The sequence below is a fragment of the Bombus flavifrons genome, chromosome 4, assembly GCF_040668555.2.
Source record: "Bombus flavifrons isolate JBK064 chromosome 4, iyBomFlav1_principal, whole genome shotgun sequence".
NCBI classification, from domain to species: Eukaryota; Metazoa; Arthropoda; class Insecta; order Hymenoptera; family Apidae; genus Bombus; species Bombus flavifrons.
In genome coordinates this window covers 15,250,627-15,273,093 of record NC_138445.1, presented here as the reverse complement: position 1 = coordinate 15,273,093, position 22,467 = coordinate 15,250,627, and the positions used below count along the sequence as shown (strand labels likewise).

Sequence of the window (22,467 nt, the reverse complement as noted above, 5' to 3'; positions counted from 1 at the left end):
CACAATTAATGCAAAAAACGCAGTATGGAACGCGTTTAGTATATCTGAGCACTTTTCTGTATTGCATTTTTCTGAAGGAAAGTTCGATAATAAAGTTATTAAATGAAAATTGTAAAATAGTCAAATAATTGAGTAAAATACATGAACAATATACAATTATTATACATTTTTTAGCATAATTTATTTAATAAAAACGTAAGCTAAAAAAGGATTATAATTAGTTAAGTATAAATGAGACAAAGATTTACATTCACATATACATATAAACATATTTCATATTATGTTTCTGTAATCATGATGGAAGACCTGACATAACCCAGTCAAACAATGAGATCTCAATCAACATAAAGATCGTAATACATTCTGTAAATATAAATTCATTTAACTGCATTTATTTTGGTCCCATATCAGGGAAAACCAAAAACATCTTATGGAATGCATATTAACATTATGTATCATCAGCAACTATTTTAAGTTCACAACATTTCCATAAAAAAGTTTTTGTTTACATATTGAATACATATTTTATCTTTACTATGATGTTTATCTGACTATCAGTTTAAAAATGTACACATAAATTAAGCATGATTTTGTTAAAGTGCATAGATTAAATTTTGTGAAAGTTCTCAATGGAAGAGTTGTTGACTATGCACTTATAATTTAACATATTAAACTACCTGCGAAATTTACTTCAGTTGAAAGAAAAAGATATTGATGATACTTTGATAATGATGTCATATTATCAATGTACATTAATATGTAGTTATGTCAACTGAGAATAATGTTATATAAAAATAAGTATCGAATTGTTTTACTAATACATGAATATGAAGGTGCATATGTTCCTGAGAAACACTAAGTTCTATAATTACAGTTCGTCCTTCTCATCGAGATCTATATCACTAAGATCGATATCTTCTTCTTGTGGAAGTTCAGCATCTTTGCCATCCCATGGTTTTGTTTCAAGAATTGTAGGTAACTGAGCTCCTTTTAAAGGAGCTGTACCTCCTCGACCGTAACTTAAGTCTCGTAAAAATTCATTTATACCATCATACGAAAAACTACCCTTTAATAAAGAGTATTTCATTTTCTTTATATTTACAGCTGCTAGTGCTGGATATCCGAATCCTCCAATTTCTAATGCCTCTTCAATATGAGGTTGAGCACCAGCTTCAGCCCAAAGCCAGCTGTTAGAACATATTTATATATGTGCATTATATAATTTAAGATATTATTTATTCACCTTATTAGTAAGCAGTAAATAGAACTTACCCCCACATTTTTTGTTTATATTTTTCTCCGAGGTCATTTAAAACTTTTAAATATCCATTTCTACAATCTGATTGACAATCTAAAATATGCGGTAAAACGGATACAACACATAATGGTTTGTCCTCACAGATTTCCTTTAAAGTCTTTTCATTTATAATTTGAACTACTTCTGGTGCTGGAACATTTTCTGCTACTTTTTCTAGTGACCAATTTACTATATCACTACTTGTGCGACCACCATCATATTCTTGCACAGAATCGAAAGATTTCTTCCCAGGTGCAAAATATTTGATAGTAGGATATCCTTTTATTTCATATTGGCTAGCCTGGCAACATTATGGTTTGATTATATTTATATTAACTTAAAAATACAAATAAATCATATACTTATAAATAAAAGTTAATTAAAAAATAATTACTTACTTTAACTCTATTTACAGTAGCATCAATGGCTCCCAATTTCACTTTACCTTTAAGTTCTGTTGCTGCAGATGCCCAAATAGGGGCCAAATTTTTACAATGACCACACCATGGTGCATAAAACTCAACCAACCACATATCTTCTGAATTCATTACTATCTTATCAAAGTTATCATCAGTTAATTCAATTACATCCTTGGAATCTTTGGACTATAATAATAATAAAAGATTTTCAATTATTAATTACCTACTTTTTCCTTATCTTTTATTGTACCTATATTTCATTACATTGACATTATATTTACCTTAGAATCTCCGCTACTCCTTTTACCTCCTAAAGCTCTACGTGCTTTTTGACTAGCCGCATTTAAAGCAGCATCAACAATTCCTGTCGCAGTTCTTGGCCCATTATAATCTTCTGGTTTATTATCTGTACCAAAGATTTTGATTGTTGGAAAACCTTGAATTCCATATCTTGATCCAAGGGATTTATGTTCATCTGCATTTACTGCACCGACTTTTACAATACCCTGTGGAATTTTATATTAAGAGCCTCTGATAGGAATAAGGTATAAAATAAATAATATGTTAAGTATAAAACATAAAAATTACTTTTAAAGCAGTTGCAGCTTTGTCATATTCAGGTGTTAACTGTTGACAATGTCCACACCATGGTGCAAAAAATTCTACAATCCATACATTATCGCTATTTAATACCAAACTATCAAAATTGTTTGGTTTTAGTTCAATAACATCTGAATTGGAGGAGTACAAACAATGTGCTCCAGTAATTAGCAGCAAAATACCTAAACAAAGCAAATATAAAACGATATTGAATTACACATAAATAATATAGAAATAAGTGTTAAAATATTCATAAAATTAGAGTTTTAAAAAATGAATATTCAGTGAATAAAAATACATTATAATGGTAATTATACACTACATTGTAATGGTAAGATACACCTACCGGTAAGATTTAATAGTAATAAGTCGTGAAATCTACAATATACATTGGTTTGTAAAACTCACCTAAAAAGTCTTGCATTTTGCTTAACAAACTAACGTGAACTGATGTGTTTGTAATTATTTTGAAAAAATCATTCAGCGAAGAAATCTTTCACATAAAAGATTGAAACGAACACAACTTTTTCTTGTAAAATTCAATCCGTCTCTCTGTTTCCCCACTCTTTATAACCAGATACAACTTTTCGTGGATCGTTCTGATTGGTTGCTTGTAATCAACAAGCATTTGCTACAAAGGAAATAATTGTAGAAAGATTGTTATTCCGAAATCATTCGTTTCAATTGAAGTGACCAAAATTGGATTGTTGTTTCGCTTCGTAAATGAAAATATTATTCTATGTCATATTATGTTATAGAAATAAAACATTGTTACAAATTTTATTCGAAACTAAAATAATGTACAAAATACAAATACATGTAGGCGGCTGTTTAGACAAACATGTATAATGCATAGGTGCGTAGGTTGAATCAGTTACATTTACTAGATTTGATTGATTTTCATATATTAACAATTCTTTGATAGTTCTATTTAAAATTGTATAAGATTTCTGAAAGTTAAAGTCCTAATTTAAGTCTTGAATAATACAAGAATTCGCCTTATAGGTCGAGAAATTTGATCTTTTAATTTCGTCATAAAGGGATTAATTCCATCTTTCGACTATTAGAATTGGTTATAGTTTTTCATGGCCCGCCAATTGGACGATTTTTTAAATATGCTTATAACTAAGAAATTCAGGGGAGTATCTAGATGGAATCAGATAGAAAGTTTTCTCTCTGATAAAACTAATCTTAATTAATTCCTTACGTTCTAAAATTTCATTTAAGCCCTCGAAAATTAAAGAAGTTTTGCCAGGAACCGAAAAATTTAGATTTTTTAATTTTGCCGTTTGTCGATTGAACATAAATATTAATATATGTATAATTCAAACGCAAATAGCGCAAGATTAAATAATAGAAACGATATGGTTATTAAGATCGGTGAATTTAATTTGTCGTGCCTTATAAAAATATCGAAAAATAAATATATGATTGTATCTAAAATGGTGATAATGACTTTGAAATTTCGCAAAGAAATAACCATGAAAAAGATCATTTTCATCGTTGTACGTAGCCCTTGAAATACATTAACTTTGTTCTGAGAAGTTTTTTCATATTACAATGAATAAGGCAGATATTTAGATGATCCCATTTAGCTAGACCATTCTATGTATGCTTCAACTTTAAGTTTAATTTTAGATTCTAGAGGATTTTATTACATTTTACACTACTACATACGAAAATATGTGCATGCATGCATCTATGAAAATAAATATAAAAGCCAATTAAATACTTCATCTATTTTCATGGTATATTACATAATTGGCGCCATAATCTAGTATACCGTAGTGGCGTTAATTGTTATCTTATCACTATCACTGAAGGATAAAAGTTCCGTACATAAAATATTCTTTAAAAAAATGAATTGATATATCAGTTTAAAATTTTAATAGTTCAATTATACAAAGTGCTATTAATTAGAAGAATTTTAAACAATTCATTGAAAAATGTCGCAAAATCAGTATAAAGATGTTACACATTGTATTTTTGATATGGATGGGTTGTTGCTCAGTAAGTGATTTGTACTGTCTTATATCTTTTATGAAGTTACATAATATTCCTATGAAGAATTAATTATAGAGACTCGATTAAAAAAAAAACTGTACTTAACATAACTAATAGAAATGGATTTTTAACATTGCTATTACTTTATGAGGTCAGCACTCTTATGAGTTTTACATAAAAACTTAACCTGTAGATAAGTGATTGTATTTGTTTACATGAATATAGTAATTTTGTTTTGTCTATGTACGTGTAGTAATGAATAAAATCACAATGGCAATTATTAAGAAATATGAGGGATATAAATTAAAATACACCATGCATCTGTATGAGCGGATTTTACTGTCAAAGAAAGGGTTTAAATAGCACTCATTATAGTGTGAGTTTGTATGTGCTTTACTTCTAATTTTTAAGAAGCTGTGTTAGAATTTTGTACAATTGTACAAACATTTCTGTTGAACAATTTTTCATTTATCATAGTATTGAGAAACTACTTTTCAACACAGTTTCTACAAATTAACATTTCAATTATGAATCATAGTTTAAATCAGTAAGTTAAATAAATCTTACGTAGAGTACATCAATTTATATACGTAATCTTGTATTAAAATCTTAATAGATACAGAACTAATTTACACCAAAGCCTTTAATCATATTACAAATCGCTATGGAAAGGAATTCACATGGGAACATAAAGCAAAAACTATGGGTTTTAAAACGAAGGATGTTGCACAAGCTGTTGTTGAAATGTTATCTTTACCAATAACAGCAGAAGAGTTTGAAAATGAGGTAGTCAAACTATATCAGGAATTATTTCCATCTGCGAACATGATGCCAGGTAATATATAAGGGTTTTAAAAAATAAGAATCTAAAATTTTAAGAAATTTATAGTTTCCATTCAGAAGTGTAAAAAATGCATAATCAGTATTAAAAATAAAATTAATTTTTGCAAAGCTAAATGAATAAATATATATAGTAATAGCATAGTATAACACATAGTACAGCATATATTTGAAAGCAGGTGCTGAACGATTATTGAAACATCTGAAACAAAATAATATTCCAATAGCATTAGCTACAAGTTCTAATAAAGAAAATTTTGAATTAAAAACTCAAAGATGGAAACATATATTTGATTTATTTAGCCACAAAGTTCTTGGTGGTTCTGATTCTGAAGTTACTAATGGTAAACCAGCACCTGATATTTTTTTGATTGCTGCAAAACGTTTTTCTGATAATCCTGACCCCTCAAAGGTTTGTTAGGATTTGTATTTTTTACATTTTAGATTTATTTTATAATTATTAATAAATTGAATGTTATACTTTTAGTGTCTTGTGTTCGAGGATGCTCCAAATGGTGTAAAGGCTGCACTTAATGCTGGAATGCAAGTTGTTATGGTTCCAGATCCAATGTTACCAAAAAATTATATTAAAAATCCAACATTGATGCTAAACAGCCTTGAAAAATTTCAACCTGAATTATTTGGTTTACCACCATATAGTGTATAATGTCTGAAATGTATTCCTGTATATAATTTGAATATACAGTGGCAAACAAATACTTACAAACACACTCCATAAAATTTGTATTGTTTTTAATGTCATATAGGAAAGAAACAAATTAATTTTCCTTGTGATTTTTTTAAAACATAACTACATCTTCCTCCTTACAGACACATGCTTACAAACAATATTATTTCAATCCATTGTAACATAGGTATTTATGTTTTATGATAGTAATAGGGATCAAAAAAGAAAAAAATTAATAGATTAACGTCCTAATAGATATACTGATACTGTAATATTAATAAATATGTGTAAAAGAAAACAGAAAATAATAAATTATATATTTGTTAAAAATATTATGTTGTTAATTTATCTTCATAATGTATTTTTAATGTAAATGCACGAAAACAAGTTATTGTTAAATATACATTTTTATATATAAAAATTATTATTTGAAATTGTTTCAAATTGTATACTGTGTAACAATTGTAGTGATTTTAGGATAAGGCATTAATAATATAATGTACTAGCTAGAGCATATATATCATAAACTTTCAATAATAATTGCATATAAATAGCAAACAGTGAAAAACAATGAATGCTAGAAATTATTTTGCTTCTATTAGTGCTATCTACCTATCTATTGTTTCTATGGAGTACAATCAGAAAATAAATTGATTATATTGCTATTTTAATATTTCATGTCTTTTATTTTTACATATAATATTATAAAAAATATTTACATTATAATTTTTGTAAGAAAGAATAGGAAAATAACATTAAGATATAAAAGAACGTTCAATTTAATGAAATATACTTACAGGAACAAATCTATTCATTATCTATTAAATTGTTTACTGAAACATGAAAATTAAAATTTATATTTTCAGTTTTTGTGTTTGGTAATTAATTACAAATATTTTAAATTTATATTGTTATATAGTAACAAATTATATAACAATACTTTTTCTAATATATATTACCTACCATTTCTTCATTATCTAACCCATCTGATATTTCTAAAGTACCTGCACATAAACTTGATATTTCTTCTTGTTCATCATTGTTTGAAAAGATTGTGTCCAAGCATACAACAGAAAATGCATTTCGCCTTAACATTTTTTCCACTGCCTCTTTCAGAGAATCATAAGCTTCTCTCATACCTTGCGGGTATTGAGATAACAAACCTAACAATAAATTCATTTAGAATCAACTGTTAGAGAATTTTCTGACATCTTATTTAAAAAAGAAAAGAAAGTGAAGATAGTTACTTCTATATTTTGACTGATTCACATCAAAAAGGTGCAGATAAAAACACAGTTGATTATACAGTTTTGTATCTGTAAACTTTAAATAAATATAAATAATATATAAAGTATCCAAAATATTTGGAAACGGTGATAAATCTTTTAACTTACGACTCTATGTAAATCACCATCATTACATTTCCTACAAATTGGATATAGTGACTCGAAATCTAATGGTATCCATTGTGTTTGATCACCACATAATGGATTTTCACATTCTAACCATCCGTTATAATACTCGTTAACTAATTCTCGTATAGAAAGTGTCACTACATTTTGTATTGTATTAGCATATGTCCATGGTTGTACTTTACATTCTGAATTTGAACAGGAAGCAAGCGACAATCGATTTCCAAGCTATGTAATTTTTCAACATATAGTAAATAAATAGAAAGATATGTATAAGAAAAAAAACTTATTTTTTATAATTAATTTCTTACCTCTTCATTTACAACATCTTTAATTATAATTTCTGACTGACATTTTTCGCTTCTACAATTAAACTTCAAAGGGAGACAATACCTAAATCTATCTTCTTCCATTAATAATGGTATATCAGCATGTTCTTGATGTATTATTCTTCTAGATTTATAAATGTTTTCCAAGCCTATGAAAACGAATTTGATTTATATAATACAAATCTATATTACAAAATTTATATAAAATAAAATTTAAATAAAATAATGTATATAAAATTGATGTCAAGTAAAATTGTACCTAAACATTTAGCTAACAAAACATCATCAATTCCTTCAATTGGTTCGCAAATTCGCAAAACGATAGGGAAAATTTGACTCAGTAAATAGTAATTAACATCTATTTTTAAAGAATCACTCTTTTTATATTCATCAATATGATATGCTCTTTCAGTTGCAGATTTTTCTGTCCCATCCTAACATACAGAAAAATGACTATATGTTTAATAGTGTTTATAAAAATAATATATAAATATTAAATAGTAGTGAAATCGACAAACACAAACATCACATATAATATAAGGGATGGTGTCTCCAGCTTTCCACATTCTACCACCTTCTTTATTTAATCTTAAAGCTACTTGGACATGAACTTGTTTAGTATCCGGATATTCATTTGGATTTTTTGATAACTGTTTTGTAATAATTAAAGAAGATAAAGGAACTTGATTTTCTCGAACATTTTGTGCAACATCATGTAATATACTAAAAATTTGTTCTATTCTATCGTCACATGATTTATCAGAAAGAAGATGGTCCAAAATTTTTCTAAAAACGATCATTGTTATAAACATTATTAGATATAACATAATATTTTAGTCTATATAACATAATATTAATAATCTACCTATATTTTGCTTACCTTCCAACATCACAAGCTAATTGACACCAATCCCTTCTCACAATATCAAGACCTTTATGTTCTTGTGTTAACTCTATTTGCCCATTAGGTAATTTTGTCATTATAACTGCAGCATACTTTTTCTTTTGTAAGAGTAATAAATAACGGAAAACACCATCAATATCTAATTCTACTCGTTTATATAATTTATTCACCTCTTGTTTAATCTACACATAGTTCCTATTAGTATTATTTTTCGGATACAAAATAAATAAAAAGTATATTTTTGATATAATATGTACCTTTTTTCCAACAGAAAACACTTCTTCATATTCTAATAAGCCTGTATTTATCATTATGGAATCAGTATCTCCATATATAACTTCATAATTCAACTTTTCGACAAGGCTTTTTGTATGTTGCAAAATTTCTCGACCTTTTGCTACAATAATATTCAATATTTTATACATACATTTACAAATAAAATTCTATACTTTACCTGTAACCAAGGCAGCAAGTCCTTTAGCATAAAATCTACAATGAGTTGCACCCAAACAACCATACATAGAATTTGCTGTAAGTTTTAAAGCCAGTTGTCTAATATTGTATTGCATCTTCAATTCAGGTGAAATATTTGGGGTTTTCATCAGTTTTTTCACCTCTCCTCTACTTTCAACTAATTTGCAAATTTCAGTTGGAATTATTCCAAATTCTAAATTTGATTCAGGAATTGATAAATCCTACATACATGTGTATAAATAAAGTTAAAAGCATTAATTAGTTTTTAATCCATAATAATAAATAAATTTACCTCGTACTCAGCATATGCAGCTCCAGGTATAGTAGTAAAACATAAATTATATTCCTGTATTATACTAGGATATAAAGAATTAAAATCCATTAATAAAATAAGTTTATCATAAAACCCCTTTTTTGGATCAAGAACTAAGCCACCAACATAAGCCGCTTTCTTTTTACTAGCATTTTCTACATATAGAACAATATTAATGATAAATATATTACGAAGTAGTAACTGTTCATATGTTTAAAAAATATACTATTACCTTCATTCTTTCCTTTTTTCGTAACACGTTTATCAGGTGTTATATAGTTTTTCAAATGGAATGCATGCAATAATAAATATTCATTTCTTTCTGCACGTCCTGCTGTTAATGTTCTTGACATAACATTCCCTACATGAATAAAATAAATATATATTAATTGAAAGATCTATGTTATTTGAAACGTTTATATATACTTACCAGCAATACATGTAATTTGTAAAGCAAGTGGGAGAACATTAAGTTCAAAAACAATAGATAAAATGTATAATGCTTCTGTTAATGTTATTTTAATTAAATTATCTATTTTATTAGGAGTATCATAAAATGATGCACATTCACCAGATTTTATTTCCTTACATTCATTTTCTTTTTTCTTCAATACCTGTTAGAATAATTAGGATTTCACTTTTCTAGTTACGAACGTTGCACATATAAATAATTATTAAATATTTACCGCTGTGCAAAGAGATTGCAAATCATAACTTCTAAGTTTGAGATTTAATTCTTTAGCTGAAATTTGTATGTCACAGATAGGTCGACCAGCTGCTGCTTGATTTAAATTTACTTTTCCCTAAAATATTTTTACTTCTTTATGATCAACACAGTGTTCATTATAAATGTGTATGACTATATTTCATACCCTTATTAAAGGAGGTATAGACCGTCTTAACCTTCCAAACCTGCTCCAATTTGAAACTTTCAATGTAATCATTCTTTGCACTAAGATATCAAATTGGAAGCCACAATCATACCCAATCAATAAATCAGGATCTGCAGTATTTATTATTTTTAACAGTTCTTCGAGTAAATCCGCTTCTGTTTCAAATTTCATTAATGTAGTATATGAAATATTTGAGAGCACTTCTCGTGCTTGTCTTGGCCAAGATGTATCACGTGGATGTGTAATCACTACATGAAATAATGTTAAAATATATCAAATACTGAAAAAATACACATTTGGAATAATAATTTAATAAACAATCATACAACAAAAATGTCGTTGAAATGGTGGTTTTGGTGGTTCTTTATCAATATGATATTTATGATGCATAAGTATTGTAATCATAACTATTTCATTCTGTTGTAATTTTGCATTAAAAGATGTTCGTATATTTAGTGTTGTTATTACTAATGGTGGTAATGTTTGAGACTCAGAGAAAACAGATATATTCTCCATCTTCATGCAATTTACCTATTCAGTTATAACATAATTGATTAGTTAATATGTATATTTACTGGTCATAAATTTGATTAACAAATGAAACTGATATACCTTTATTTTACACCAACTGGTTTGTACACCAGTAGGTAATGGAGACTTAATATCTAACCAACATGGTCCCTTAATATTTCTTTCAATTAGAAATAGTTCTAAAGAATTTACTGTTGTTCCAAAAACACTTTCTATTGATGGTCCAGAATAATCAGAGGGAACAGGTGGGTAGTTTGCAGAATATCTTACTTCTAAGTAATCAGACTTTGCTGGAGTACCTTCTTGTTCAAAAGCATAATTTTTTGAGACTTTGCAGCTACGAAATTCCTTTATTCCTAACTTATTTGCAAATTGATTAAATTCTTTATACACATCTTCTATTGTATTTAATTGTTCTTCATCATTATTTCCTTTCAACGATGTTTTTACCTAAAATTTACATTCCTATAATTATTTTATTAAAGCTAAAGAAGAAAAATTATCAATATATAATAGATGATATATAAAAATTGTTAATAATATAATAATAATAGATAGTATATATAAATATATTTTAAAATATGCTTGAGTACTCATACATATACTCTAGGAAGAAGATAAATTCTTCGTGGAATATTCTTTACTGTTAAACAGCAAGAACGGTATTCTTTTATCGAGGGCACAAAAACTTTTCCAAATAAATATACAACTCCAGGTTGTTTATATGGATCTTCATATGCATCCCACCAATAAAATCTAAATACTTCTTCCTTGTTTGCATTGGTTACAAGTGGTAAAGGCACTTCTGTAGTATCAGTAGGCATTTCAATGTTTGATATTTGTGTTTCAAATTCAATATCTAATGATTTATTAAAATTTTCTAAATCAAAGTTTTCTTCTTCAGCATCTTTATTTTTCATTTGAATGGTTGATTTATTTTTTATAATTTCTTTATTAATAGATGGCTTTGGCTTTTCATTGTGATCTATACTGTCATCTTCAAAATCTGCAGAGAACTGTAATAAACAGAATGTAGTCTAAGTATTATTTCAAAATATTATTAACTAATAAAACTTACATCTTCAAGATTTTCACTTTCTGTTTCAATTACTTGACTGATGCTTGTTTCTTTAAGATCTTTTTCTGATTGCATACTCAATATTCTAACTTCTGAATTATCAGAATCATCTATAATTGTTTGGCTACTATTTTCATTTGAAGTAAAGTTTTCTATTTGGGTAATTGATTCTGCTTGTTTATGCATGTTTACCTTTTTTGGTTTATCAAACATTACTAAATCATCATCATTATCATCACATTGCATTTTCTCATACTCAGAAATTAATTCTATCTTCTTTTCTACATTTCTAAGAAACCATAATATTATTGTAAAAATAATACTAAATATATTAAAACACAAATGTCAAATGTATAGAAAAGTTAATTACTTTTCACTTAATTTTGGTGTAGTACAAAATTTGTTCCTCAAAACAGTTTTTGGTTTTGACTGTGTCGGGATATCATCTTTTTTTAGTTCAGACATTAAATCTCCTAAAATATTATCATCGTCCAATTTAGCATCCATTTTCCTTTTAGACGACATATTCATTAACATATTTTGAATGTTTCCTTTCTTTTTGGCATGATCTTTCTTGATTTTTCTAGGGCCTGCAACTTTATGCTTTCTTGCTTCTTGTATGCTTTCATCATCTAAATCGTCATCAAAAATTTCTCTACCATCTTCAATATAACCACTTTCTCCTTTTATAACAAATAATTATTTTATAATACTTATTCTTATTTCTAATAAAAACAATAATTTTAAAGTTATTACCATCATCAATAATCCAGTCATCATTTTGCCTTTCTATTACAGTTTTGCTATATTCTTTTTCATCGACTTCCTCATAAACATTTTCCAATTCATCAATTTCATATTTATGTTTACTACCTTTTAATTGTTTCAATTTTTCTAAAGCTGACAACCGTCCAGTTTTATCAAACTTCTGGCGTTTAGCTCTGCCTGCTGAATTCATAGATAATACAATTTGATAAACATTTATAAATTCAAATTTTATATCAAAATTCAATTCAAAATTTTTCTCATCTTTAGTTATTACAAGAATATCTTAAAGTAATGAACCTACCCTATTCAATAAACATTTGAAAACGGAACAAAATATTCTTAAATTTAATTAAATAGTTAAACAATAAACGCAACGAAATGTAAGTAAAACTTTAAAATTAAGAAATAAAATTCGTAAAGAATTAAAATATTATAACACTTACATTGTGTGTCACTCATATTTCCCAAAAATAAATTGTTAAATCAGAATGTAAAAAATATCATAAATAGCTAATACTACAGGAAACAAAATTAAAAACATTCACACATAGAAGAAAATCAGAGCACTTGATTAAGGTTTTAATGGCAGATACATTTAGTCATTTTGGCGGGAGTTTTATTGAAATCGATACCTTTCTAATTATCGATTACTCTCGATTGGTACAATTGTAACTTTTGTACTTGAAACATATTACCAACTTCGTGCAAAGAGTTTGTATTCAACGATCGAAAAGTTGCAGACAGGTAATTATTCAAACATTTAAGAAAAGTATTTTTTGCATGTATAATTTATTGTAACAGTTACTATTAATAAATGTAATTTATGGTGCACAATTATTTTTATTCTGTTACCGTTATGGAAGATTTAAATCGTATAGTTTTTGTGTCGTCATTGTATTGTCTCATACTGTACTGTGAAATTGTTAAAAACATGTAATTTGTTACAATAATCATTAGATTATTTCGTTTATCAATTAATTAACAAAGATAGGAAGTTCTCTTACTTTTGTTTCGCTTAATAAAGTATAAATTATTGTATCGAATAAAAAAGAAGTCTTTTCTCTATTTATTACGTTTTATTTCTAATCTCCTAAAATAAAAATATAAAATACCATGACTTATTTATGTAATATTTTACAAGTCAATGTAACACATTTAGTAAAAAATATAAAAAGTACAGATCTGAATTTTGTTTTTAATTATTTTAGTTATAATGTCAAAAGCACATAGTCCTACTGTTTTTAATGGAGAGGCTGACAATTTTTATGACCCAAATTTTACTTTGGACATTAACAAAAGGATGCGTGTACCAAAAAGTATTCGTGTGAGTGGCGACTACACAGATGAAGAAATAGCTGATACCAATGGTTCTAGCTGGAATCAGATTGCTGCAGGAGATAAATTTGAAATGCATGTTCCAGACAGAATTTTAGTTGTCGGTAAATATATAATCTTCTGTTTATTAATAAATTTATATGTTAATTGTTATATCACCAAGCTAATTTTTTTATTAAAAATATATTTTATAAAATCATTAATTATACATAAGTAAGGTAAAACTTGTTAATGCTAGATATAATTAAATAAATCTAGGACAAGAACAACATGTTGGAACTAGAGCACCACCAAGAGAAATTACATTAGAAAATGCTGTTTTACCACCTGAAGCAGGCATGGTTAGAGTGCAGGTAAATATTTAAGATTGTTAAATGAATTTAAATATATACTTCAGAAATTTATTCTTGAATATGATTTAATCAGCAAAGATTTTCTCAAATTTTTTAAGGTTTAGCATTTTCCTATATTAGAATATATTAGAATAATATCTACAATTTTCTTACTATATTGATAGACTCCACCAAGGATTTTGACACTGGATGACCATTATTTTCCGGCAGTTGATGAAGAAGAACCAAATTCATACCCAACAGAAACTAAGGATTCATTATCATCTAAATCACATGGACAATATTCTACAGAAACACAAATAGTTAGGTATGCTAGGTAATAACTAATACTTTTCAATTCATATATATAAAATTATATATACAAAGTGGACCAATAACTAATCATATGAAAATATGAAAAAACTTGTATGTAGTATGAGGAGAGTCATAATGTATCAGTAGCATTTCTTTCTTTTTCTTCATTCTTGGTGGAATGTTTTTACAGATTTCGAAGATACTTCTACTTTTTTCATACTATATAATTTCATTTTTAGTAAAATAATAGATATTTCAATAATTTCAAGTATATATAATATAAGATCATTTGATATAAAAAAAGAGAGTAGAATGACAAACTTTACATCATAAGAGGTGTCCCAAATATGTTTGCACTGACGTAACGTGGCAATCGCCGATTTCATAAAACTTTCGATTTGGTAACATATGAAATAATCAACGTTATTGGTCCACTCTACAAATATATTACTTTTTTCTTGAGAATATATAATTATTTTTCTAGAGAACAGACACCCTCATATAGTGCACTTAATGTTTCTCTTCCACCTAGTGAAGAGATACAACATTTACGTCGACAAGTAGGGAAATTAAATCGTCGAGTAATGGCAATCGAACTTGAGATGTTGCAACGTCAACAAAGAGAAAAAATTTTATATGCGTTAACATTAACGTATTTAATTCTTAAAGCTTTTTCATGGTTGACCAGAAACTGAATTTATGTTAAGAAAATACAAAATATTTGTATCTTGTGTGAAAAAATGGAGCTCTTTATCCATATAAATACAAGATATTCTGGAAGAGTCTCCTTTGCTCCTAGAAGACATTTGTAACCAAAGACTCTTTATCTTGAATATGAAATTACAACATATTCAAAGTAAACGTATGTGTCGTATATATTCAAAAGTAAGTTACTCCTGATACTTGCATGAAAGTACTATAATTAAACTTTTAAATATCTTATAAAATTCAATGTTTGTTATATTTATATCATTCTTTTTTATTGTTTACTATGAATTGAAACTCTTTCTTACTTAATATATGTAAGAAAATTGAATATATACGATACTAATCTTTTTAAAGTAATTGAATTTGAATTTGAGTATGTTTGTAAAAAGTAATTTGCATGATCAAATAAGCAGAACATGATTCCTTTTGATCTATTAAAGAATCCATTTTACAAGAATAATTGTAATTGTTTAAAAGTGATAAGCTATAAACAAATATCAGACTTAATTACAGTATGTGACAGATAATTGTAAATTTGTAAAAGTATGGAAAATGATGTTATGAGATTCTAGGTATTGAAATTGAAATTTTGATTTTTATTTCCTCATTTACTGTAGTTTAATTATATATATATAATTTAAAATATTATACTATAGCACAATACATTGATAAAATTATAATTAATTATTATGAATACTTAATTTAATTCTAGATTCAACGTATTTTTTGTGGCCATGATATTTACACCATTGTACATTTATAACATACATAACATGTTATTAATGAAAAATAAATAAATAATAAACTTGTAATAATTTTCTTTTATTAATACACGTGCTACAAATTTATTGCAACTATCATAGTTTACATCTTTAAAGATTTTTTATATGCTGTAATATAAACCTTGGCTTTTAAGATATTGTTAAATTCATAGCAAATTTAGCATCTGAAATTTTTAAATATATTAAAGTTTGACATAGATTTCTTTTCATTTACATCAACAAAAAAAAGTTTCTTAAAGTATCTATTTTCAATTTATCCACCAAATGAGAAGCTAATCCATATTTTTAGTAGATATCTATCAATATGTGATATAATAAATGAATGTATCAAAATGCATAAATAAAATGATAATATTATATTATTTCTTGCATTATTTATTTATTATTCATTACAGAATGTCACTAACTATATTGCATTATCGTATAACAAATTACAATTACACAACAATTAAATTGTTATTATTATTATTACTACTATATCACAATTTAAATTTTAACCTTATATACAATGTTACATTTTTCTATGTTCAGATATCAATTACTAAATATAATTTCAATCAAATTTGTTAATAAATCAAAACAAAAAGATTTGAAGATTGATTAATATTTTCATAAATATGTTTCGGTAGTTCTTTCTGGCATTATATATAATTGAAAACATCATACACTTCTAAATCCATATTATAAAAAATCAATGTTTTATTATATTTTATTATGTACTAAAAAATAAAAATTAGACATTATTTTAACATTATTTATTCTTACTTAGTAATGCTTAATAAAATGTTTTCGATATTATATTAATGCATTATATATAATATAATTATTATAGGAAAAAATTACTAAATTGTTTGTATATACTCTATATTAGATTTTCATAGTCATAGAAACAATAAATGAAATTTTTATCAAAATTTATACATGAAATTTTTCCTATATGATGTATACAAATATTATATCGCATCATATCATATATTGTGTGAATTAATTCTGTATTACACAATGTGAACGAACTAAATTCATCAAAACACGACCATACTCAACATTGAGTCTCTAGTTTCTAGCTCTAATCATCAGTAGAAAACTAGTAAATACGAAGATAAAAATTAAATTTTCATACTGTACAATAATATTAATATATCTGTAAGATACATATAAAAATAACAGGAACAACATATTTTTTAATTTAATCTATCTAATCCAATCATATCGGACTATAGGATAACACACGTTCGACGGAATAATCGTATAGGGACCTTATTGTTGCCAATGTTAGACAATCTGTTAATACATACGAGAGGTCAGTGTACGTCACGTAGTTATTATTCAGAGTTGAGGATTTTGTGGAAATTTATCTGTCTGGAAGTGTAACGAAAAAAGATTCCTGAGACTCTCTCGCGGCAAGACATTACGGGAAAATAACGCGGAGGTCTCAGGTTCAGCGAATTTCATAGTTTGAAGACTTCCCGTAAGAAAGAAGTGTCCGCGGTACATCGAGTGCTATAACGCTGGTCGCATGTAATTGTGGTATTGCGTTTGAAAAACTTTATTTTATTAAAGGCACAGCCGTCTATTTGGCGTCTGTGAAGAGAGGACAAGAGTGTGTGATAGGTTATGTCAACTGGATTGGCAGGTGCTGTTTCAAATCAGGTCAGTGTGTTGACTTGCTACCACACCGCTATACTGCAGATACCTTTCACTGAAGACAGCCATTCTAAATTTTGTATATTTTTCCATGCAACGGAATGCAGCGGATGAAAGGACAAACTAACAGTCAAGGTGAGACTTCGTATTCTCCTACGATTTTTTCTTTTTTTCATTATTTCTTTTGACGATGTGTAATTCTAAAAACAGACGAACTGTTCATTATAAAAATTACTGCATGCGTGCATAGATTTTTATACTCCAAATAGTATAATTTACTCCGAGTTTGTGTCTATTGTGTGCAATTTTATCAATGCCTGTCGGTGTCACGGTAAGTTAATGCACGCAATTTTTTTTAAACTAATACGAAGTGTTGTTATCTATATTTTTAGCCGATCTTTATATAGGTATATATACATAGTGCATTAACCTATCTGTATGCTTTAGTATATATCGGATATATTAGGTTATCAATAGCATTATTTCATAGCATTTTTTTTTAATGAATTCAGAATCGTGTTCGCTTATATATATGTATGTATGTATATATATATATATATATATATATATATATATATATATATATATATATATATATATATAATAATCGGATAATTTGAAATATTCATAAAAATCTTAAAAGATAATACGTTCATATATCGGCTACGTCATACAGTTAAATTATTAAAAATATTACATAATTTAGTAAAAAAACCAAAGTCATTTATTTATATCGATTTGTTAATATTATGAAATATCTTATACAAGATATAATTATTAAACCAGAGTAACCTACTATTTTGTATATTATAATTAATATTTCACTGTATTCAAAATTCGATTTCTATACAAAATCTTGTAACAGGGTGTCATTTTTAATTATTCATTATTGAAATTATGTTTTTTTACTAGAAGATAAAATAAAGCCTTTTTATGTGTTTTGTAACACATGTAGTTTTTACCACTTTTAATATGTTGAAATTTTCAATATAAAATTGTTTATAGCAATTGGAAAAATTTCTCGAAATTAAGAAATTAAAAAAATTTTGCTAAAAGACAATTTCTTAATTTTTAATAGTAATGTGTAGTTATTGTACCTATATTGTATTCTATATGGTTTTAAATTCTGAATCATAAGAATATTTTGTTTTATAATTGATATTTTGTTGATAGTATTTGATTATTAAATAGAAATATTTCTAACAATATACTGGGACATTCAATTTCATTTAAGAATTATCATTTGAACTAAGTTGTTAAAGAATTCATTTTAGATTATTTCATCAAGAAAAGTTCATTTTATATATTAATGAAATGAAATTTCATCCTAATAGTGAGCAATGGTCCTAAAGAACACCAGCAGCAACCACAGACAGAACATGCTGGTGGAGAAGATACTGGATTTGATTCATGGAGAGGAGGCAATAGTACACATCATTCTAGTTATCCAATTGGAACTGGTGATCCATATAGTCCTTACTATGCAGGTACTTCATTCCCTTATCAAACATTTGGTGCTGGGGATGGTACTTGGTCAAATGGAACAGATCCCGTTGCGTTTCTTTCTGGCTATGGAGGTCAAATAGGTCACGATGCATATGGCATGGATGGAATGTTTTCTGCTAGTGCAGGAGGTGGTTTTAGTACATTTGGTCAGCCTGCTTTTAATTATTTTCATGGAAATGGTGATTTTAGTGCTTGGGGCACTCCAAGAAAAACACGCTATGAAGATTATTATCAGGCTCCACGTGGAAATGAAAATTATCCAACACCTAGTAATGCAGAAATTAAGACTATTGAACAAAGTGTGCAAGGCTTGTCACTAGGAAGTGGAGAAGTTCCACGTCAAGAACAAACTTCATCTAATCAATCGATAAAACCAGAAGCAAAAGAACCTAGAAAGATAACATGGGCCAGTGTTGCAAGTCAACCTGCAAAGCCTGTTCCTCCACTTTCATCTTCTCAAGGAATGAAGAAAAAGGCTGGAATGCCACCACCACCTATTGTGCCAGGGAAGCACAATATGGACATTGGAACATGGGGTGAAGGTAAATCTTCTGCACCTCCTCCAACAGCACCACCGCCACCACAAGTACAGCCTCCTGTTCCACCACCTCCACCACTGGCTCAGAGACAGAGACCTCCTCCTCCTCCACCATGTTGGAATAGACAACCTACAACACCTCCATCACCTCCACAATCGCAGATTCATATGCCCCCACAACAACAGCACCAACACCAACAGCAGCAGCAGCAGCAACAACAACAACAGCAGCAGCAGCAGCAACAACAACAACAACAACAGCAGCAACTGCAGCCACAACAGCAGCAAATTACACAATCACAGTCGCATCCTGTCTTAGATAAGCTGAAAGTGAAGAATGATTATAATCCTGTAGAATTTGATGAAACTGCTCCTGGAGCTAGGTTTTTTGTAATCAAGTCTTACTCTGAGGATGATATTCATAGATCCATTAAATATGAGATTTGGTGCAGTACTGAGCATGGTAATAAAAGATTGGATCAAGCATATAAAGAAGCCAGTTGTGAAGGTGCGCCTTTATATTTGTTTTTTTCTGTCAATGGATCTGGTCACTTTTGTGGTATGGCACAAATGGTGTCACCTGTTGATTATAAGAGCAATAGCTCTGTATGGTCTCAAGATAAATGGAAAGGCCAATTTCGTGTACGTTGGATTTATGTTAAAGATGTTCCTAATGTGCAACTTCGTCACATTAGACTAGAAAACAATGAAAATAAACCAGTGACTAATTCAAGGGATGCACAGGAAGTCCCTCATGCAAAAGGCATAACAGTGCTGCGTATATTACATACTTATCGACATTCAACTAGCATTTTTGATGACTTTGGACATTACGAACGTAAACAAGCAGAAGAAGATCAACGTAAGGCTCCGTCAAATGCTATACAACATCATCATTCTTCCAATCATAGAAATAGAGGACATTCAGATTTATCAAGGGATCATCATCCTCATCAATCGCATTTACATCATCAACGCAAAGTAAGTGACAGTATTATGATATTATTATTGTAATGAAATTCAAAATTAATTATATGGTAGTACTTTTTTAAATAATGTGTCTCTTTGTATAGGATCGGGATGGTGGTCGTGGTAGAGGCAGAGGAGGTTCACGCCAGTAGCGATGGATACAACAAGAATATAATACTGTTCATAATAGTAATCATCGTAAAGAAAGCATGCTACGACTAATTATCGTCTTACTACTTACCTTTGCTTTCTTGGATACACAAAAGGCTTCTAATTCCTGTGAAAACTTGTCATCATTGAGACTATTTCCTTCTGTTAAATAATCAACTTGTATGATAATTAGCGTCACGACGGCATCATAAATATTATCTGATCATAACTACCATGAAGAAGAACGTAATTCAATTTCAAGGGATATTGGGTAACCTTGCTGACAGTTATAAGCATATAGTGTGGTGTTGCGTGCTATTCATCGAAAGGTGTTTCTTAAACGTACAAATTAAAAATGAGAGAAAAATGAAATATGGAACAGAAGAAAAAACTGTAATATATGGACTAACCCTTGTAAAATGCTTAAACTTTTGTTGATAATGAAAAAATCTATGCGAGAACAATATTGTAAGCAAGTGTCATTTAAATCAATTACTATTTTAAACTTCGATGGACATATAACCTGGTGCCTGTGGCTGAAAGGGCTCACCTTTCTTTGTTATAAAGGTGCAAGGGCTTATTACAACGTTTTAAGTTTATGTGTAACAATTATGCTTGATCATTGGATAATAATAGAAATTATTGTCAACTGATTATTTTATGCATATTCTATATCTATTGCAAATTATATATATAATATATATATATTATTCTAATATATATTATATATTACATATATTCACTATATATATTATATATACATTAATTATATATAATATGTATAAATATATATAAATATATATAATATAATTATATATGTGTATTATATATATATATATATTACCTCTTATTATATTATTATATTATTCATGGACTGCAAAAGTGAACTAAAACATTATATGAAAATAATATAGTTACTCTATAGTAACATATATGATAATGATTACTGTACTATTTTATGAAAATTTCATGAGATATCAGTTTTATTGTTAAAATTGACTGTTACTTTATTTTATTTTAATGTTTGATACACTTTTTGTCATGGTTTCATTATTTTATAAATTCCAGTTGTTTTTACTGAAATAGAAACCTTGTGTTTTTGTATATTGGAAAAAAGGAATATGTATACTTTTCATGCCCATTAAGAAAAAGGCTCCTTTAAAAATAATATCAGTAAATTTAAACAATTTTTCACAAATTATATGTAGAAAATTGAACACTAATATAACAAGAATTGCTTAACTAATGTGGATTTAGTAAACTAAAATATATAAAATAATAGATTCCATCTTAGATTTGATTACATTTTGCTGGTAGTTACATTATACACATTTACATATACATAGTTACATATAGTAATTAATTTGTAGAAAATTGTAAAAGAAGCAGTAAAATAAGGAAATTTGAGTTCTTTAAGTTTTTATAAAAATTAAATTACTTTTTCATTGCAAATTACTATCATTTTTTCATATTATCAAAGAATTAATTATAAAGTAGTGACATGAGATTTTGAGTTGATTAAAAAGTTTGTACAAAATTAATCAATGAATTAAACCACAGAGTAGTTTAATGCAGATTTTTTAATGAAGGTATGCATATTATCATAACTACTTTTGCATACTCAATTATAAACAACAA

The 22,467-nt window shown here is 27.6% G+C and overlaps 5 protein-coding genes across 10 annotated transcripts; 3 read left to right on the top strand and 2 right to left on the bottom strand.

Moving 5' to 3' along the window:
* Window positions 1–149: 149 nt before the first annotated feature.
* CaBP1 (Protein disulfide-isomerase A6 homolog CaBP1) lies at window positions 150–2,909 on the bottom strand. The gene is made up of 6 exons (XM_069110808.1): window positions 2,725–2,909; window positions 2,305–2,498; window positions 1,998–2,222; window positions 1,696–1,902; window positions 1,273–1,598; window positions 150–1,187 (listed from the first exon to the last, which is right to left on the bottom strand). Exons 1-6 carry the CDS (start codon window positions 2,738–2,740, stop codon window positions 869–871), a joined length of 1,287 nt encoding a protein of 428 aa, XP_068966909.1. The 5' UTR covers window positions 2,741–2,909; the 3' UTR covers window positions 150–868.
* Window positions 2,910–4,008: 1,099 nt separating this feature from the next.
* LOC138178687 (pseudouridine-5'-phosphatase) lies at window positions 4,009–6,178 on the top strand. Its single transcript, XM_069110813.1, has 4 exons — window positions 4,009–4,326; window positions 4,937–5,155; window positions 5,340–5,572; window positions 5,648–6,178. The coding sequence occupies exons 1-4, from the start codon at window positions 4,263–4,265 to the stop codon at window positions 5,825–5,827; spliced, it is 696 nt and encodes a 231-aa protein (XP_068966914.1). The 5' UTR covers window positions 4,009–4,262; the 3' UTR covers window positions 5,828–6,178.
* A 366-nt stretch (window positions 6,179–6,544) lies between these two features.
* DNApol-alpha180 (DNA polymerase alpha catalytic subunit) lies at window positions 6,545–13,143 on the bottom strand. Of its 3 annotated transcripts, XM_069110806.1 has the most exons (23): window positions 12,994–13,143; window positions 12,539–12,730; window positions 12,153–12,465; window positions 11,783–12,071; window positions 11,304–11,720; window positions 10,786–11,154; window positions 10,500–10,704; window positions 10,265–10,421; window positions 10,153–10,192; window positions 9,967–10,083; window positions 9,711–9,894; window positions 9,513–9,641; window positions 9,260–9,435; window positions 8,948–9,188; window positions 8,751–8,890; window positions 8,470–8,675; window positions 8,114–8,375; window positions 7,849–8,023; window positions 7,572–7,738; window positions 7,243–7,488; window positions 7,096–7,171; window positions 6,812–7,011; window positions 6,545–6,681 (listed from the first exon to the last, which is right to left on the bottom strand). In XM_069110806.1, exons 1-23 carry the CDS (start codon window positions 13,007–13,009, stop codon window positions 6,679–6,681), a joined length of 4,320 nt encoding a protein of 1,439 aa, XP_068966907.1. In that variant the 5' UTR covers window positions 13,010–13,143; the 3' UTR covers window positions 6,545–6,678. The 3 variants fall into 3 exon arrangements, with proteins under 3 accessions (XP_068966907.1, XP_068966905.1, XP_068966906.1); XM_069110804.1 differs by having other exon boundaries at window positions 10,153–10,421; XM_069110805.1 differs by having other exon boundaries at window positions 10,153–10,421; window positions 12,539–12,727.
* A 9-nt stretch (window positions 13,144–13,152) lies between these two features.
* On the top strand, window positions 13,153–16,055 carry Tango11 (transport and golgi organization 11). Of its 4 annotated transcripts, none has more exons than XM_069110811.1 (5): window positions 13,153–13,294; window positions 13,759–13,989; window positions 14,144–14,238; window positions 14,403–14,554; window positions 15,017–16,055. In XM_069110811.1, exons 2-5 carry the CDS (start codon window positions 13,764–13,766, stop codon window positions 15,225–15,227), a joined length of 684 nt encoding a protein of 227 aa, XP_068966912.1. In that variant the 5' UTR covers window positions 13,153–13,294; window positions 13,759–13,763; the 3' UTR covers window positions 15,228–16,055. The 4 variants fall into 4 exon arrangements, with proteins under 4 accessions (XP_068966912.1, XP_068966913.1, XP_068966910.1 ...); XM_069110812.1 differs by lacking the exon at window positions 13,153–13,294 and adding an exon at window positions 13,459–13,483; XM_069110809.1 differs by lacking the exon at window positions 13,153–13,294 and adding an exon at window positions 13,532–13,676.
* A 1,240-nt stretch (window positions 16,056–17,295) lies between these two features.
* Window positions 17,296–21,485, top strand: Ythdf (YTH domain-containing family protein). The gene is made up of 4 exons (XM_069110652.1): window positions 17,296–17,672; window positions 17,774–17,801; window positions 19,001–20,691; window positions 20,784–21,485. Exons 1-4 carry the CDS (start codon window positions 17,637–17,639, stop codon window positions 20,829–20,831), a joined length of 1,803 nt encoding a protein of 600 aa, XP_068966753.1. The 5' UTR covers window positions 17,296–17,636; the 3' UTR covers window positions 20,832–21,485.
* The last annotated feature ends 982 nt before the right edge of the window (window positions 21,486–22,467 follow it).

Coding starts and splice junctions, on each gene's coding strand:
- CaBP1 (XM_069110808.1), bottom strand. Junction 1,903..1,997: donor GGAGTAGCGGAGATTCTAAG/GTAAATATAATG, acceptor TTATTATTATAG/TCCAAAGATTCCAAGGATGT. Junction 1,188..1,272: donor TATAAACAAAAAATGTGGGG/GTAAGTTCTATT, acceptor ATGTTCTAACAG/CTGGCTTTGGGCTGAAGCTG.
- LOC138178687 (XM_069110813.1), top strand. CDS start 4,263: ATGTCGCAAAATCAGTATAAAGATGTTACACATTGTATTTTTGATATG. Junction 4,327..4,936: donor TATGGATGGGTTGTTGCTCA/GTAAGTGATTTG, acceptor AAATCTTAATAG/ATACAGAACTAATTTACACC. Junction 5,156..5,339: donor ATCTGCGAACATGATGCCAG/GTAATATATAAG, acceptor ATTTGAAAGCAG/GTGCTGAACGATTATTGAAA.
- DNApol-alpha180 (XM_069110804.1), bottom strand. Junction 9,895..9,966: donor TGCAATCTCTTTGCACAGCG/GTAAATATTTAA, acceptor TTATTCTAACAG/GTATTGAAGAAAAAAGAAAA. Junction 9,189..9,259: donor CTGCATATGCTGAGTACGAG/GTAAATTTATTT, acceptor ACATGTATGTAG/GATTTATCAATTCCTGAATC.
- Tango11 (XM_069110809.1), top strand. Junction 14,239..14,402: donor CAGGCATGGTTAGAGTGCAG/GTAAATATTTAA, acceptor CTATATTGATAG/ACTCCACCAAGGATTTTGAC. Junction 14,555..15,016: donor CAAATAGTTAGGTATGCTAG/GTAATAACTAAT, acceptor TTATTTTTCTAG/AGAACAGACACCCTCATATA.
- Ythdf (XM_069110652.1), top strand. CDS start 17,637: ATGTCAACTGGATTGGCAGGTGCTGTTTCAAATCAG. Junction 17,673..17,773: donor CAGGTGCTGTTTCAAATCAG/GTCAGTGTGTTG, acceptor AACGGAATGCAG/CGGATGAAAGGACAAACTAA. Junction 20,692..20,783: donor ATTTACATCATCAACGCAAA/GTAAGTGACAGT, acceptor CTCTTTGTATAG/GATCGGGATGGTGGTCGTGG.